This window comes from Coturnix japonica, chromosome 2 (assembly GCF_054131305.1).
Source record: "Coturnix japonica strain WE chromosome 2, WE-NBRP24, whole genome shotgun sequence".
Taxonomy (NCBI): Eukaryota; Metazoa; Chordata; class Aves; order Galliformes; family Phasianidae; genus Coturnix; species Coturnix japonica.
In genome coordinates this window covers 123924868-123941946 of record NC_140664.1, presented here as the reverse complement: position 1 = coordinate 123941946, position 17079 = coordinate 123924868, and the positions used below count along the sequence as shown (strand labels likewise).

Sequence of the window (17079 nt, the reverse complement as noted above, 5' to 3'; positions counted from 1 at the left end):
ATTATAAGACCTTCATTCAGTTTCCCCATTAATGTTGTCAATGTAGATCAGTTTTCATTTTAAAAATTTCAGAATCCTTTACAACATCCTGACTGCTTGGAAACCTCAAGTATTTTAAACCATGCATCAGCATGGTGAAAACAAGATGTAGATTCTGCCACAAATTATGACTCAGGCAGAATCCAGCTTCTAATGAGTTTCCTAACAGACACATTATCCTCTGCACTGCCTTCCACTTTTCACCTGGTTGTTTTCACCATCAGACTCCTCCCACCTGGCAATGAGCAGACTGCATCTCCACACTGACACTGCCTGTAGGTCACCCCCTTCCACCTTCGCCACTCACGTTCATGGCAGCAACAGCCAACATGTGTGTGTAAGGTCATTCAAACTGGAAGTGAATCTGTGCCTGCTTTTCATATCTCCTAAGAAAGCATACAGATGAGAACCATAAACAAACCTCTTCAAATACTTTTCAGAGGATGAAGAAAATCTCTTTAAATAGTTCTGGTACAATCTCAGAGATCTTTCATTTCATATATTAGCTTCTTTAATGATGCAAGAATATCTAGTCCTATCAGCTGGTTGCATTTCCTTATTGCAGAGGGATACAGTGTGCCTCCTGATGAGATAAGAACACTTGGGCAAACTCCCTTTCCTATCTCTCTGAACACAGTCTGAGAACTTACTGAATGCTCCAGCTCATCAGCCACACATCCTAGCAGTATCATTTTAAAGCAATTGGCAAACTTCAGGTTTAACTTTCAAACAAGTATCTCGACAGGGCTTCCACTGTGAGATAACATTTTATCAGAATTATTCTATACAATAAATATATAGATTATATAGGATATAAATATATTAGCTCTTACATGCCATAAAGTGTAGAACAGCTCCAACTGCCACGGATATGGCTAAACTCAATGTAATGATAAGCACCACACAACTTTTTCAGGAAGATAAAAGACCAACTGGTGTTATCACTGTGTGCTTAAACATTCAGAGATCAAGAGTGGAAATTAAGGCTGCACCTGCTACATGCTGCCAATATTTTCCCTGAGGGCTTGTAAAAATCTCTACCCTGTCACCTGTAATAAGACTTCTGCTTGTGGACTAAAGAGGAAGAGGCAAGAAAAATCATAAATTCATAGGGTTTGTTAGAACTTGGTACTTGAAATTTAACTCTTGTGTCACTACTGAGCAGAAAACACAGAAATTACTACTATTACTATTATTAAATTATTATTAAATATTACAGAACTAATTTTGCACTTCAGCTCTCTGGGTCTTCATAAGTTGGCTGGGATGATGTTCAGTATCACATCAAGAAAGGAGCCTGGAGCTGCCCACATTTTCTTCCCAAAAGCTTTCAGCTTTGCACTGGTGGAACTTTCCTCTTTTGACAAATGATGATTTTCTAGATTTTAAGTTATTAGCTAACTAAAAAAAAAAGAAACTTTTTTTTTTTTTAATTTTTTTAAATTAGGATATAACTAAATAAAGCACCTGGATGATTTTCAGGGAGCAGCTCCATGTCCTAGCAGACAAGAAGGCAACCCTCAGTACTCACGCAGCAAACTGCAAGATTAAAAGTGTGTACAAGGTCATGTCAGTAGACATCCAAGGGGAACTCATGCAACATGCAGACCCTGATCACTTGACTTTGTGAGTCTTGTGGAACTCACAAACCAACTCAAGCTCTGTGTTACAACTCATATGACTTAGACATAAATCAATGCAATAAGGCAGCTATCACTACCATATCTCCCAGAAACATCCTCAGGAACTGCATGTGTTTACCCAGCTGCACATGAGTGACTTGTAAGAAGATGCTCACCACATGCTCTTATGTAAGGACTGACTCAAGTGATAGGAAAGCCTCCTTCACTTGCAGGTTCTGATTGGTCTATGCTCCTGACTTCTTTCCTGTATGTGATACGTTGTTCTAGTCCTTACTTGCATGCAGTCATATGAAGAACAAGACACATGAAAGACAATAATGACTGGAGCAGAAGCCCAGGTTCAAGTAATACCTCCCCAGTTGTGATTTCCCTAGGAACCTCACTGACTTGACAATAAACACAGAGACATACATGGACAATTGCTATCTTTTGGTTGAACATCTGTATTAGGTAACAACAGACTGCCCGCTACTGCCAGGTCTCCTTCCACTTGAAAAAACCTGCCAGTATCAATACCCTGACTTAACTCTGGAAAATAAATATGATAAAGCATTACAGAGATGTACAAAGAAAGGTTTTGGTGCTAGCAATCAACCATTCAAGTTTGTTCAATTTCCTTGATCCTGAAGGATTTCTGATGTCATGTAGACAAACCTTTCCAAATCAGTCACTTGATTTGCACAAAAGCAGTATCTTGACCCCACGCCAAGCCTCTGGTCTGATGGTGAACACCACAAACCACTGCTGAACACAGGCCTGTGAGCTAGACAGTCCCATGAAGGAGAGATCAGTGAGTGTTAGCAAGGTCAAGACTGTTATTTAAAGCGAGCCATCACAAGCTTGAAAATCAGGAAGTATAATTATCCAAACTGAGATCAAAAGGTAAAAGAAGAGGTAAATCAGCATAAAGATCTAAGTTGGATCACAGAACTGCTTACACTTTAACAAAAAGAAATAAAAGAAAGGGATTGGAGGTGGCAGATGAATCTCAGTTAATTTCAGACAGCATACGCGTGGTCAGCCACAACAAGCACACCACAAAGTGACACACAGGTTGGAAAACAGCTAGCCAGTGCAGGAACTACACAGCTCATTCACAAACTGCGTACATGGTGTCACGACCAACTGGTGGAAGAGGTATTTCTTATACATTCATTGGTAAATCTGGGTTACAAAATAACAGGGCATAATAATAATAGGACAGCATGTGACTTATTGGATTGGAAATGCTTTTGGGGGAGCCTGGACTTTGGTTTCAACCTGCTGCATTAATTCTAATGCCTTTAGTTGCTGTTTGAACAGCCATCCCAATGCTTGGTACATACTATACTGCCATAATTAAAAGACAAGAGTCATGAATGAAGGGTTGTGTTAAGCTTCATGTCTGGAAAAGGCTGAGTCACCGGGGTCCACACAGAGGTGAGATTTAAGAGACAGGTCCTAATCCCCAGGCAGTGGCATCCACACATAACGGGACACAGGGAGCATTTAGGCCTTACATAATTGCCAACAGATAAATGTGCAGCCACAAAAGGAGGTGAGGCACATTCCAGATCCTTACTGCCCACTCAGAATGGGATGCTGCCAGCCAAACAGTCCTTTTTAGAGATGTGCATTGGCCAGGCAGTGCCTAGCGATTTACACAGCATCACTACGCTCACATCCTTGGGTTACTTCCCTCCTCTGCATCTTCAAACAAGAAGCATTACAAAGTTAGATTTCAATTTAGACAAACAATTGAGTTGAGTCTAGCTCAGATTTAAATGCAGCAGATGAACCCAAGTTTTGGAAGGCAGCAGTCTGAGGAGGTCCCTCTCCAAAGATCTAACTGCCTACAAAGCTTTTGCTATATCAAGGGTCTGCTATGTACAGAAACTACATTATCTCCTACTTGGAATATCAGGTACAAGATAAATATAATCTAAACCAGGACATCATCATAGCCAATGTAAGCAGGAGATGGCTATCATAAAACACGAATTCCTCAGTAATAGCACATTGTTTGTTCTTAAACATCTAGATATTAATACTCTGCATATGTCCAGTCTGCTAGCTGTGCATTTTGGATTTGTAGCTTTGCCTCTTCTTTCCCATTTTAATACTGTTTTAATAGCTGCTGCTATTTTTCTTCTTTTTTTTTTTCAGAGGAGGAAAATGGAGAAGTTATGAGTCTTTGGTTTTCTCCATTTACTTAAAAAGAACAGCAGTCCTGGGTCGTTACTTACTCCTTAAATGACTTAGCAATTAGATGAGAGGCTACAAAAAGATTTGTCTGTTATTCAGTAAGGAAAAACAGTTTTTAACAAATAGTATGGGGAAAGCAGAATTTTGAATGCCATTCTCACATCAGATTTCACTGAGAGAGCAAGCTGTGATCCTGTGTGTTTCATAATTAACACCAATAACAAAATTTAAATACGGAAGCAATAAAACAGGTAGTATGCTAGATTTCATGAATCTCATTCTAGGGTACTCCAAGAACTAATGAAAATTTCTGTACTATTAATATTTACCTGAATTCTCTCAGGAGATTCTATAGAGCCAATGTTAAGGGCTTACCCTTACAACAGAAGAAATGATTCAGGAATTAAGAGCAGTTGGGATGAATCATCACTCCCAGTTGAGAAAAAAATGATCAAAAATTATAAAAAATTTAAAATTATATAAGTTGTACTTATAGCATTAACTCTGGAGAGAAATTATTTTGCAGAAATGACAATAGGGGGTTTTGCAGATGAGACCAATATTATTGAAGCTTCATATCCAGATTTTGCAGAATTCATCTAGATTTAAATGTTAAGGTTTGGCCGCCATATCCTGAAACCTCCTGTATTGAAATGCTATTGTTCACATTGAACCAGAACACTCAAATCTTAAACTAGTATAAACTATGCGTACACATAAATGTTACATACTTTATATTAAATATTTACTTGCAGCCAGTGCATGGCAAAAATGTATTACCACATTATGTTCATCAGACACTTCTAAGTACCTACAATTTGTGCTACCCATTCATCTTCCTAATAATTTGTTTTAAACTTGAAAACCTCTGCATGATTCCAGCAAGGCACAATTTAAAGAAAAATCAACGCTTACAGAAATTGTACCAATTATTTTTCCCAAATCATAGTCTGTCCAAAATTCCCTTGTTTTGATGATTTAAAGTCTTTTGGAGTTTGGATTTGGTGTGATTTTCCCCCGACCCATGTTATTAGCCCATATAAAATAAGAAACAGAAGATCCTGAGCTTCCCTGGGGGATGTATCGTGATCTTCCAATTCTACCAGGTCCCAAAGGAAGAGATTTTGAGGTAGATACACTTATGCAACTGAAGAATAGTTCTGTAAGCAGTGCAACTACTATAACCTGGTTTCCAATGCACCTTTTTTTTAGGTGACTGACTACTGACTTCGTAAAATGAATTAGACTGCAGCATGCATTCAGCTCCACAGTGTTTCCACAGAATTTATGCAATCTCATCCACAGTCTGAATTTGGTTCTCTGGTGAGTTGTCAAAGCTGTGAGCTACAACCTGAGTTTTCCCCCAGTAAATGGCTTTCATGAAGTCTCACCCACACATGAATTCCCTAATGGCTAAGAAGAGTTGAGTATGCACTGCAGCTTTTCCCTGAACATAATAATAATCAGGTCTTCCTTCTCCACTTATCCAGTAATTTTCAATAAATTATAGAAAAAAAAAATATGTAGTATTTGACAGTTACAGCCAAATGTTGGACAAAGTATCCTATACAGCATACAGTCTATGTAGCTCATCACAGGAAAGTTTGTTTTTTTGAGAGACTTACTTCTCCATCGTAATTGCACAAGTTCAGATAATAAGTAAAAAGGTTACAAATGAAAGAAGAATTGCCAGAGTGCTTTGATGTGACCAGTTCTTTTTTTAAAGTATACTTCATGCTTTGGTCTGAGTCATAACCTCATAGCAAACAAGAACAGTAGTTGCCCCAACATATGTAACCTAAAAAAATTCAGTCTTCAATATCCGTAACTATAGCAAATATATTGCATTATATTGGCAAACAGCAATGGCCATGGAAATAAATGTACATGGGTGATGAAAGAATGTGCACAGAATCACAACTGATCCTTGTTTCTGCAATGCACTTTTAAATTCCCAGAGGTATTTTAATAATGTTCTTCTCCAGCATGAGAAGTTTTTAGCCAGATTCCTTTTGTATTTTAATATCAAAAGGTCCAGAATATTTTGTTCATTTCTTGTACTCATATACTAGAATGAAATAATACGTGCCTTATTGATTTGTGTGTCTCAAGCTTGAAATTTTGAACAGTTGACCATACTGGAATGCACACATCTGATTCCAACCAAGGTTTTCAGACTACTGTACAATACAGTCATATTTCTAATTTATGTTTGATTGCAGTTTATTTCATTTTACATATGCATTTTAAAAGCAGAAAAATATGCTCTGGTGCTAAAAAAGACAGCTACTATTAAATATGTACGATAATGAACATTTGTATATACAAGTACTTATAAGATCTGCATTTACTATCTTGATGAATATTAAACAGTTGCAGAGGAAACGAGAATACTGTGGGCTAAATAAACATATTCTTTGCTTTGCTATTTTTTTAATAGTGAAGCTTTTTGGAAATTTTAACCCATAATCTTACATGTATTCTGTATTTGTAGGTACATCTCTGTCAGGAAAAGCTATGAAATGGAAGCTCTTGAGAGATAACTTGGCCTTTAAAAATTCTCTAGGTTTTACTTGAATATCAGAAAGAATAATTTCCAAACTTTGTCCATGACTGACTATTTCTTTATTTTAAAACCAAAACAAGCTTTGAGATAATTAACATTACACATACAGATTATACAGTCGTTATTTGAGCTTGCCATAAAAAGGTGGTGGGAAAGTTATAGTTAATTCTTCTTCTCATGGTGCTGCTATTGCTTGTTTTGCCTGAAGAGCCCACAGATTTGTATCCCAAGATATAACTAAAGTCCGCTGTACCCAGTCTAATACCTAGAGATGGGACAAACTAACCTTGCCTAGTCTGAGACTCAACTGAATATGAGACACCAAGAGTTTTACTCTAAATGTGTTGGAGTTGCATTTCAATCATCACAGTCTGCAAAATAAAGAACACAGACAGAACAAGGGAAGAAGATTATTTGGAAGAATACAGAGTGAAAAATAAAGCAAAGTGAAAAGATGTGAAGACCAGTAACGAAACAAATATCAATACTTAGTAAGATAAAACAGAGAAAGGAAATTGAAAAGTCAGTCGTTATTGTAGTCTTTGCTTTTATCAAATAAAAGTATGGGTGACAAACATTCATAATGCTCTTCTATCAGTAAAACAACCCATAGGTGAAAGAAATATTTTAATTGATTCAGACCTGAAACAGAATGGAAAACGAAAGGTTTACATATCCCCATTTTTTCTCCAAAATCTGGACATCAATGTGCTGGTTCCTCCGGCACTCAGCTTCAGACAGTCATTGGTGCTGCTGACAGTACCTGGTTTGAAAGAAAAAGCCCTAGCTCCAGATCTCCAGAAGAGTGGGCAGCGAGAAGCTTTGCTTGGCCACCTCCAGTTTGGAGCTGCATCCCACTCAGAGTTTGCCAGTGTGGGGACAAAGTGGAAGAAGACAAAGCAGGAAGCTAAGGGGAAGTTAGAATAGGCAAAAAGAGTTCATAAAAACACAGAGACATGGAAAATCCCAAGTTAGAAGGGACCCACAAGGATCACCAAGTCCAAACCATGCCTCCACACAAAGTATGCCTGAAAGCGGTGTCCAAACACTCCTTGAACTCTGGCCATGCCCACCACCCTCTGGTAAAGAACCTGTTCCTAACCCCCATGTGTGAGGCTGCACAGCACAGAGCAGAGCAGGACAACGCCCTTCCTTGCCCAGTGACAGTGCTGAGTCAGGTATACCACAGGGCACTCAGCTGGCCAGACAATCATTGCTGTTTCTTGGAAGAGATGTCCCTCTGCAACAGTGATGGCTGCACCTTCTGGACTGCTTCCCCTCTATGCTGGCCTAAGGGAAATGGCAGCCTGGCCATGCCCCAAATCCTACAGCACGTTGTGCCTTTATAGAACTCTTCCAATAGAGCTGAGTTTGCATTTAGGGCTTGGACTTGGGGGTTTATGTGCCACCTGCTTGTCAGACCTTGACCTGACAACCAAGCAAGAAATTTTGCAGCCTAGGCCTCAGTATTCATCACATATGAAAGCAGGCAACTGTGAAATGCCATTCTCACAACAGTCCCTATTAATGTAAAGATCTTATTCTACATCCTTTCCACCCTTTGTTTTCAGTGAGATGAGAAGATAGCATATGCAGAAATTGTGATCAAAGATGTTCATTAAATTCAGGAAAAGTGCAGAAGATAAGTTAAAGGTGACCTTCTCAAGTCTCTTGTACTTTATGCAACAAAATCACAGCTGTCACTGACTTCAGCTGCCATTATGGATATTCAGCAATGCAAATCAGACCCATGGTCTCAGATTTGCAGACCCAGAAACCAGAACAAAAAGTAAATCCACTCAGCCAGTATTCACCTGTAAAAGTTGACGCAGTATGTCCTACATCACACAGAGCTCTGCAGCAGAGGCAGAGATAAATCCACTCCAGCCTTTAATGGCTTTAATTATAAGGCCTTTTTTCTCTACCACTATCTGCCTCACTGCCTGTGTAATCCAACTTATCTGTTGAGCACAACTCATCATTTGCACAACACAAGTCAGGGATCCTGCAGAAAAAAGCCCCAACATACCACCACAATTAAAAAAAAAATCATCATGCTTTACAGTCCCATTTAAAGTGTAAGCACAATTTTGGATTTCCTGTATGTTGAGCACTTAGCTTTGCTGGAGAGGTGTTTATTGACACCATTCATGCAAAGCAGCTTTTTGGTTTTAATTTAACAGAGGTTCAAGGATACAAGAAATGCCACCATATTACTGTTGGAAACACACCAAGTTCACCAGTAGAACTGAACTGGTTGCAGGTTGCTGTCCCACAAGGAGCAGGATAACGGGTAGTACAGATGTGGGCCACAAGGTTTCACCACTTTGTATGACAAAGACTGGTCAACCAGGTCACTTCAGCTTGTTCAGGACCCTGCTCCCCATCTGGCAGAGACTTTTGAGATTTTCCTATTCCAATTCCACTGATCCACCTGTTCCAAAAACCCAAACCACTGTTTTTTGCATTCCACCAAACCTCAATCTTCCTCCCACTGGAGCTCTCAGCCTCCCCTTCACACACCTCCTATTTAAGCCATCATATTCAGCCCATATCTGCCCTCTGGCACCTTTCCCATTTCCCCTCATTTCCTCTATGAGACAACACCAACACACATTGGCTGCTACTTACATGGCACCTGCGGTATGTGACATTATCCTTAAGGAGCTGCCCCATGGCTTCTGTACCTTACAGTGTCTGTTAGTTTCTGACATAGCTGCCACTCTGCCACCATCCAGTTCTGAACCCACATCTTGCAGAACAGCATCTTCCCCATCAGTTTTACCAATTCTTCGGCTCCATTTGTGGCCAGCTGCATTTCCAGAGGTAAGCCCCACACTTCACATTTCCACCTCCTTTGCAATACTTCAGCAGAGTCAATATTTGTTCTTCCACATCCCTTGCAAAAACAACTCACTGTAACATTTGGCTAATGTACACGAACCATCAAAATACAGAGTCAGTACAGAGCAGGGATTAACTCATGCTCCAGAAAACAGTAAGCCTAATGCTATAAATACTGAGAGCGTATGCCAGGTTGCAACGTTACTGATAACCGCTAGGTTATCAAGTTTCTTTTGGAGAAATCTCACCTAAAACATGAAGCACTGAGTGCAACCCTTGCAGTCAGTTGTAAAGTGGTAGATAGCCCAAAAGCATTCAAACAAAATGAGTAAAAGCAGGCCCCAGAGCTCTGTAAAAATCACATCCCTTAAAAGGACACGCTTGCTGTTCCGGGAATCCTACCTTTGTTTTCTCAAGGCACCAAATAAATGAGATAACATGAGGGGATGAACTGCTTTTCCAAACCCTTTAACTTAGTGAAAACCATAAGTATGCCATTGCTGGGTTTTGTATGAAAGTTGTCAAATTTAGTAAAACTTGACTAGGAAACACCTTTCATCAAGGCATCAATAAATACTTAGTTAACCATGTAGAAAAAAACTGTATGCCTGTTTGTTTTCTTATTCCTGAATAAAGGTTTTAATTCCTTGCATACATCCAAAGATCAAAAATGGGTTTCCACATTATACTCCTGAACAAGTGAGACAATCACTGAGCGAGACCAGAAGTTTAGGCCCTCCCATCTCCAGTTTTTCTATTTGCTCTCTTTCTGCCTTTAATAAAGTGCTTCAGACCCAGCTTCCTTTGTAGAAACAAACAGATCATCCATCTCCGTGAGTAAGATTAGGTGTCATCACTTCTCCCTTCTTTGGGAAATAATAAAAGTCACATTGCAGAAGGGGGAAAAAAAAAGAAAAAAGATCTTTTAAACCTTATTCAGCCAGGAACAGAAACTGTAACCTTGGATGCCATATGTGTGAAAGGAAAATACAGTTTCAAGTTACAAAGGTCTGTGATTTTTTTCTTCCTATGGATTTAGAATGGAAGGGGTAGTGATTTCGATTCGGGATTGAAAGGGTTCTACCTCTCATTCATATTTAAATACCAAATCTATCCTGAGTCCAATTAGAACACTACTACTTTTACTTCCCAGTATCACAGAAATTTACCTTCATTTTTCACCCTGCAGCTTAAATAGCCACTTTTCAGTGCAGTTAGTTGTAAAGAGCAATGCCACAAAAACTAAGTTAAGAGAAAGTAGCAATGTCCCTGCAGCCCACTGCTTAACAGACAACTGAGAGAAGACTGTAACCTTACATTAGTGTCCCCTTTTTTTTTCATTCTAAAAGCACATAAGCTTTTTGAAACACTCCTGAGCTGTTCAGTTTTAGTAGAAGAAATCAACTCATAGCTGCCTGATTAGGACCCACAGACAGGAGTTTGCCTTGTCTGGGATTCTCAGACTGCACTGATGTGCATTTTCCCACAATATTTAATCTTTCTGACACTTGTGCAGATTTTCCAATTATCGTTTCAAATAAAGCTTCACCACACAGCATCTGATTTAGACTGCAAAGCAATCTGATTTACCACTTCTATAGACAAACATTTCTAGCTTGTATACAGCACCCGGCCACGAATGAACAACAGAAACGGTGAGTCCTTTTATTTTCAAAACAAATGTGTGATGTTCCTAACTGATGGATTATGGTACAACACGCAGACACGCATACACACAACTGTAAAATAATTGGTGTTTTGGGGTTTATTAGAAAAAACAGTAATAACAAATCCATTTAATTATTCATCTTGCAGCATGGAATAAAAGGTTACCTTTCAGCAGAGGAGCCCTCCGTGGCACAAGCACTTCTGTGATTTCCACCTGCTGATGCTGTTTCACCAGGTTCCCTTCACTGCCAGCTCTCAACATCTTTTCACCTAAACTAATTTTCCTCGGTCGGCTGTTAAAGTCTTCTTTCCGAGACAAAGGTGATTTAGGAGCTGTATTCGCTGATAGAGGTCGAGCCAAGCGCGAGGGTTTGGACATTCTGACTCTGCAGGAATTTACCTGCTCCAAAAAGCAATTTCTAAGAAATCCTTCCCAGCACCGAGGTTGGGGAGCGGTGCGTGCAGCGCAGCTGGGTTTGCAGCGGCGTGCTGCCAGTCTGAGCAGTTTTAAACAACAGGCGCGGGGTGGTCACGCAGCCCACATCTCCCAGACCTGTGGAATGCAAATGCCTGCGAGGGGAGAGCAGGCGAGACTGCTCCGCGCGGAGCCCAGCGCCCTGGGGAGCAGATGCTCATCCCGGGGTATGCGGGGGCTCCTCCCCAGGTGTGGGGGGAATGCTGCCCAGGGATGGGGCACCTCTGCCCCAGGATCCCCTGTGCTCCTCTACCAACCAACAAATGCTCCCCCTGTTCCAGGGGACTGCTCCCTTGTAACGTCAAAACCATGCTGCTCGAGTGCTACGTGTTAAAAGCCTGAAACAGAATGTGTTTCTTTGGGTTGAGCAAGGCACGAGCTTCAAATAGATTAAATGATGTGTACTTTCCCACAGCTGTATTTTTTAAGTCCCCAAAATAAATGAAGGATTGTCAAATGAAAATCACCTCTCACAGAAAATAATAATAATAATAATAACAATAATAATAATAATAATAATAATAATTAATAAAAGAAAGAAAGAAAAAGAAAAGTAGCCTAAATCCCTTATCATTAGCCTGCATTACTAATGCTATTGCTTAAGAATTAACACTGCACAGAACGTTGCCCGTCATACTTTTTCTTTCTTTCACTGTTGCATGCACACCTACAGAATCCCTGGCTTCTTGCATACTACAGATAACCACGTTCTTTACTGCCGCTCCAAAGAATTAACTCCTGACCTCAGGCAATGTTATTTCAAGCCTCAGCTGCTAGGTGCTTTCCTCTGGAAACGCCCAGGCAGAGCCTACCAAACTTCTCTGCCAGCGCCGTGCTTGTGAATGGTGCCAAGACTCAGAGTATTTGGACACATGAAAAGAAAATTCCATTCACCGTCATCTTGGAAACAATTTCCAAAGGAAAAAAAATGTAACAGTGCAAACCAGGGAAAACACCACAGCTAAGGTAAAATCTTCACAATTACTTTTAAAAATGTATGCTTCAATGTCCCAAGCAACCAGCATGGGACCTTGTTATTTCAAGGCTCAAACCAACATACACAAATCAATACTACCAGAGCAAAACTACTAATAGTTATTTAAGAGAAATGCTTAACAAGCAGAATGACAGGAACTCGTGACTAAATTATTGCAGACATTCCTCATTTCCAGCCATGGTAACTGAGAAATGCAGAGAAATTTTTGCATGTTAATTCCATATATTTTTCTCAAGAGTCTCACATTAAAGAGCCAGTTGTTTATGTTTCCTGTATAAAGCATTTTGTCTATTGTTTTGTTGCTCCATCAAGTGCAGGACAGATTAAGTGCTGTATAACAAGCCTTGCCACAATACTGATGGCGTTCTGCATATTGTTTTATCAACGCTGTAAGATCACTGAGTGGAAAGAGTTCGGTGCTTGAGAAGGAACTTGACAGACTGGAGAGGAGCTCTGGGCTGATGAGCAGTGCTCACACTGTAGGTCACACAGAAAGAAATGGAGCAAATAAGCAGGGATGAAACGAGCACAAATGGAAAGTTAATCACACAACTGGAGTGGGAAATGAGTGAAGAAGGCAGGGAAGAAGTGAAGAGCCAGTGAGTACGTGAGAGCTCAGCTGCACCAAGGCTACAAAGGGCTGTCACTCCCTCAAAAAACCTAAATTGTTTTGTAAGCTGTTATTTTTAAGACCTTCCACTATGATGTCTTTATCAAATGTGAATATTCTCTGAATGTAAGTTTTTAAGGAGTTACAATAAGGTTCCAATACTCCATATGTATTATTTATATTAATGCTCCTAAGCATGAGACAACTGTGATGTAGAATCCAGCTCTAACAACATAAACAACAGTGGTTTGATTTTGGAATCAATACTACTGATGTGAAATCCTACTGGAATCACTGCACACTGCATCCTAACTGAGCACCCTTAGTGTAAACATGGTGCTCTTGGAAACATCCTCCTCTGCAAAGCAGGAACCTAACTGAAATGCAAGAAATACCATGTAAAGTTAAGGAAAAGGTTTGGTACAGCGAGGGTGGCCAGGTGCTGGCACAGGCTGAACACAGAAGTGGTAGAGCCTCTGATCCAGGGTGGGTTCAGCACCTGAGTGGCATGGCCGTGAGTAGGGAGTGAGGCTGGGCAATCTCCAGAAGTACCTTCCCACCTCAACCACTCCATGATTCTGTATTGCCAAAAGATATTCCGAACCTATTTATAATCTACTTTAAAACTGAAATTTCTCAGACAGAAGATGCCCAATCTTCTTTCTCCAGTGTCCTAGCTATTAAACCATCCCGTGCCTGATTTTCCCTGTGGGGAATATGCTTCCTTTCTGGTCATTACTCTCCTTCAGCATTTTAATAGTCCGTGACACAGCATTCTCAAATAAATAAATAGATAGATAAATAAATAAAAGGCCTTCCTTGATCATTTTAAAGGCTTTTAGATGTGACACTAGTGATTCCAGCCATGAGCATATATATATATATATATATATATATGCCCTTAAAAAAAACAAACAAACAAAAAAAAAAACATCCCAAAATGAAAAAGCAGCCCCTTGCACACACAAAAAAACCCCATATCTGCAAATAAAAGCCTATGTTGCAAAGCTGGTTGTGTTTCAGGTTGGATCTATGCACACTAAATTACTTCATCCACGGGATGAAGCAGTGTGAGTGCATGTGGCCCATGGGTGCCCAAAAATCCATTCCACATGCAAAACCCTCCCAAGCTCAGCACCCCAAAGCACTGGGCTGAGCCCTCCCTGCCATGCCAACACCTCTGGTACTCTTCTGAACAGCAACACCAAAACCAACCCAACTCCTTTTCTCTTAGTTTTCAGATAGCCAACTTGAGCTACATAGGAAGAGCACTTCAAACTGATGTAACTAACACACCACTGAGCACCAACGAAATTCAGTTTGTCAGGTTCTGGTGAACTGCTGTGGGAAGTTTTCTACTGCTTTGAGTCAATGAATCACATCTGCCACTGCCTTACACGTAGAAATTAACATTAGGAGACAAACAGTGCAGTCTCTGCTTTTGAATAACCACATGTATGTATACAAGTAATATTTTTAGAATACGATACACTTTCCATACAGTGCTTAAAACAATGTTCTCTTAGTTTCAAAATACAAGTCTTCTCTTTTCTGCCTGGAAAATAAATTACTGCTGAAGTACAAGAGTGAAAATTTGTTACAAGTTAGCTAAGAGAAGGCATTTTTACTGTAGCATATTAAACAGGTTATTATACTATTATTAACTTAAGTAACGGTTGTGCCCCTGGGATTAAAGAAACATGACTAGAGATGTTATTAATCCAAACAAAGCATTTGGAAAGCTTGAAATTTCCTTTTTTGGGCACCCATGAAGTACAAGTTTACATTCCTACATAAAGAGCTGGGTATGGTAGAGGATCTTTAGCATATGAAGCAGAAAGAGTTGGTAGCTGATGCCATAAGATCAGTAAACCACGTGGTTTACTATGTGGTGTTTTCTTGGTCTGCAGGAAAAGAGCTGATTAGATCTCACCCAATACTCTCCTGCATTTTGACCTGCAGCTACCTAAAGAAGAGAGAGATGCACACACACAAACATTTCATATCCAGCAGAGTGCTTCTAAGCCATTGAGGGGCGACCATTGGTACGTGAGTAAATAGAAGTCGCAGGTGCAGAAGTTAAAATCGTAAATTAATGAAGTCTTTTCTTTACAAAATTGAGCAAGTAACCAGATGGTGTGTATTTTCAGCGCAAAATGAGAAATAAATGTAAAGGCACAAAAAGAGCAAGATCAGTGAGGAAAACAATTTCAGATGCGAATCAAAGACAGGTATGTAATGTTAAAAAAAAAAGTTTAGTGCTTCAGAAAGGGACATTTTCTAGCAACTGAAGCGTGCAGAATTAGTGACAAGTTAATTTTGCAGATGTTAAAGCTTCCTTAGTGCTTTATTTTCCCTCGGATGATTACTGAGATAGTTGTATAGCACATATAATACAAAACAGGCTTCGCCTTCAGTGTACTGAGAGTCATTTCAAAGTATTTCACACAAGTCCCAAAACATTCACCCTGGTACAATAAACCGGGCAGAAGGAGTCCAGTTGGCCATTCAGTGACAGGTGAACCCTCCAACAGAAAACAAGCAGTATCTATGGGAAGTCCTATCACTCTTTAATATGGTCTTCCAAAAAGAAAAAATGTCTGTTAAGAGTATTAAAGAAATACAGCAGCCTAGAAGATGCTATAATCAAAGCAGAGTTGCCATTTCTATCACAAAACCCTGTTCCAGAGATTTACTGCTCCACTATAAAAAATACAATCTCAGCTCCAAGACTTAAAAAATAAAATGAAATTAAATAAAATTAAAAAATCAAATTCAGAAAGGAACCCTTCAGGTCTGGTTTAATTCATCTTCTTGAATTTCTAGAAAATTAAGCAACCTTAGCAAAATATTTCTTAAATGTAGAAGACTTAAGTGCAGTCTGAACACCTTATTCTGCCCACCAACCAGAAACACCATCAAAAAAGGCAGAATTAATTTAATTTATTATTCTATTGTCACTTTTGCATCTTAGATTTGGCTTTATTTCAATAATGTAAAACTCTTGAATTTGCCTGAGTTCTCAGGTCTATAGCCTGAGTATTTACACATATTCAACCACATCACGGTCATGATTTTTCTAACCCAGTGGTTACATCAGCACTACCCTTGATCTGGTGGCATTCTGTCCTCAGGGTGCCTGCCTTTCCACTGCCACACTTGGTTGCTTCCCCCACTTGAAAGGTTGCATAAGCCCGAGAACATTTACACAAGCATAACTGCTTCCACCCATGGGATGGGCTGTGCAGAACAAAGCAGTGGGGCATTTGTGTGCAAGCACAGCCAGTAACATTTGAACTATCTGCTATTTCCAACTGGTGCCAAATACGATGGTGGGCTTGGGTGCACTATACAGGTGAGATAATGCTAATCATTAAATAATTTCAGAAGGATCAAACAGCTGAGAGCAGTTTTCCATGCAACTCAACAAAAACTCGTTTCTTTTTTCCACAGCATTTACCTTTTTCTATACAGTAACTACTCACAGAAGAGTAGAGAATTCACACATTCATTCTGTATGTAAATTATTTAATAAACTACCGAAGAGGGGTATGCAATTGGACCTGACGCTATATTGATTAAAAGAGCTAAAATATATATCACCTTAGTTCAAAGTTGTTTCGCTTGTTGAGATACTTTAATCAACTGAAATAATAAACGAGCTTCAACACATTCTTTAAGGAATACCCCATTAGCTATAAATCACAGCAAATTACTACCATTTATTAATTTTAAATAACACTAGATTATTGCCTTTCAGATCTACAGATATTTCACATTAGATTTTTTAAGCAATCTGAAGATATGCACAAGATATCTTTTGTCAAATTTATAGCTTTAATAGTTTTTAGCAGAAGAGAGAAAAGCTGAAGATTCAAAATCTCTTATGAAATTACATAAGTGAAAGTACTGATGGTTTAGTTTTTGATGTCACAACAAAGACTGAAGGGAGGAGAAGAACATGAAGGACTGCACTGACATTTTACTCTGAAGGAAGTGTTAGTTCAAATGTTAGTTGCCAATTTGTTTTAGCATATCTGTAGACTTCTCTAG

General features: G+C 39.4%; 1 protein-coding gene across 22 annotated transcripts in view; it reads right to left on the bottom strand.

Annotated features, from left to right (window-relative positions):
- KIAA1217 (KIAA1217 ortholog) overlaps nt 1-17079 on the bottom strand; it is a 325153-nt gene that overhangs the window by 205611 nt on the left and 102463 nt on the right. For 6 of the 22 annotated variants that reach the window (XM_015853272.3, XM_085538730.1, XM_015853288.3 and 3 more), the window contains exon 1: nt 11110-11442. The exons of 4 other annotated variants lie outside the window; for them this stretch is intronic. In XM_015853272.3, the coding sequence (XP_015708758.2) occupies nt 11110-11323 (214 nt within the window). In that variant the 5' untranslated portion in view covers nt 11324-11442. Of the gene's footprint in view, nt 1-11109; nt 11443-17079 lie in introns of those variants that run through there. 12 more of the 22 variants (XM_015853271.3, XM_015853274.3, XM_085538736.1 and 9 more) reach the window with 4 other exon arrangements.